The 1,352-nt window shown below is 20.9% G+C and overlaps 1 protein-coding gene across 1 annotated transcript; it reads right to left on the bottom strand. All coding sequences in view use genetic code 6, as the record gives it.

Annotated features, from left to right (window-relative positions):
• Positions 1–62: 62 nt before the first annotated feature.
• TTHERM_00914420 (hypothetical protein) lies at positions 63–863 on the bottom strand (the record flags this gene model as incomplete). The annotated part of the gene is made up of 1 exon (XM_001020209.3): positions 63–863. Exon 1 carries the CDS (start codon positions 786–788, stop codon positions 63–65), a length of 726 nt encoding a protein of 241 aa, XP_001020209.3. The 5' UTR covers positions 789–863.
• Between the last annotated feature and the right edge of the window lie 489 nt (positions 864–1,352).

The raw sequence follows: 1,352 nt of genomic DNA, 5'->3' as shown, positions 1-1,352 counted from the left end.
TTTATAAATCAAAATTTTAAATATCAAGATAAAAAAATTTGTTATCAAATAAAGTAAGAATTTCATAATCCATTTTAATTTGGAATATAGTTTTTTTATTAGCAAACTATGTAGTCTCTAATTAATTTTTTTCCTTGACAGTTCTTTGATTAAATTTAATCTATACAAGTCAATAGCTCATCAAATTATTTTGATGCTTCTTCTAATACTCTCATTCTGACATAAACTTCCTTTTTTTAAAGTAAGCAGTTTTAATCAAGTTGCCCGAAAAACTAAATCACGTTTTTGTTATCAAAACTGAATAGTTAATTTGAGCACTAATCTTAGATTTGCCAGTATCCCTTTTAACTGTTTTCATTATTTGAAGTTTCAGCAAGATTTTTTATCCTATCAATGTTATATTTTTTGACAGTATCGTTCACAAGACAGTCTACATACTAGTAAAGAGCTACCTACTCTTTAGTTTGTTTATTTTAAAATTAATTTTAAATGCACACTTTCATTCTACCTTAATCAATATTTCTTTATTCTTTATTTTCAGTTATACTCAAAAGCACATCGCATATTTTCAAGCTTTAATCAATAGTTTCTTAGGATAGTTATTAATTATCATTGAAGATATTGTTTTTGCATTCAATTTTGATGTTATAATCAATAGCGTATATTTTATCTTACAACATGAGTAAACTACGCTTAAAGGAATTTTAGGCTGTTAATTCTTGACCACGAATATTAATAGCAGTCACGAATGAGAAGGTCATCAAGGATAATATTATTAATATCTTCATATCTTTTTTTTAATTTTATTGATTTATTTTATATTTTTTAATTTATATATTTTATTTAAGTTTACTATCTTTTCGACTAAGTATTTAAAAATCTATATTATTATATTTTGGTTTGTTAATATTAAACTTAATATTCTCGAAATGAATGATATCTTTAAAATCTAAATATATTAGATTAAGTATTTAAAAAAAACTATATTTTTCTATTTTTGTATGTTACTATAAATTTATTTTTCTAGAAATTATCGATATTGTAAATTAATCATCCATAGTAAGTAATAAAAATTTAAATAAGCTAATAACTAAAAATAGTTATATTAGGTACTATTTTAATAAATAAGATTTACTTTCGAATATATTTTGATTTACTAAGTTAATAACAAAGTTCTAGTTTTAAATTAAATTAAATTTTCTTTTTTATTTATTTGGATTCATTTAGTAGTAATAGACATTTTAAATTAAACTTAATTAAAAAAGTGCCATCAAAATAATTACAAAATTTGAGAAAAAAATATAAAAATTGCTCCATATTTTCATATAATACAATTTAAAATACCGTCTGTA

This window comes from Tetrahymena thermophila (assembly GCF_000189635.1).
Source record: "Tetrahymena thermophila SB210 genomic scaffold scf_8254576, whole genome shotgun sequence".
Lineage (NCBI taxonomy): Eukaryota > Ciliophora > Oligohymenophorea > Hymenostomatida > Tetrahymenidae > Tetrahymena > Tetrahymena thermophila.
The sequence above is the reverse complement of the archived record's forward strand: the minus strand, read 5'-3'. Positions and strand labels throughout refer to the sequence as shown.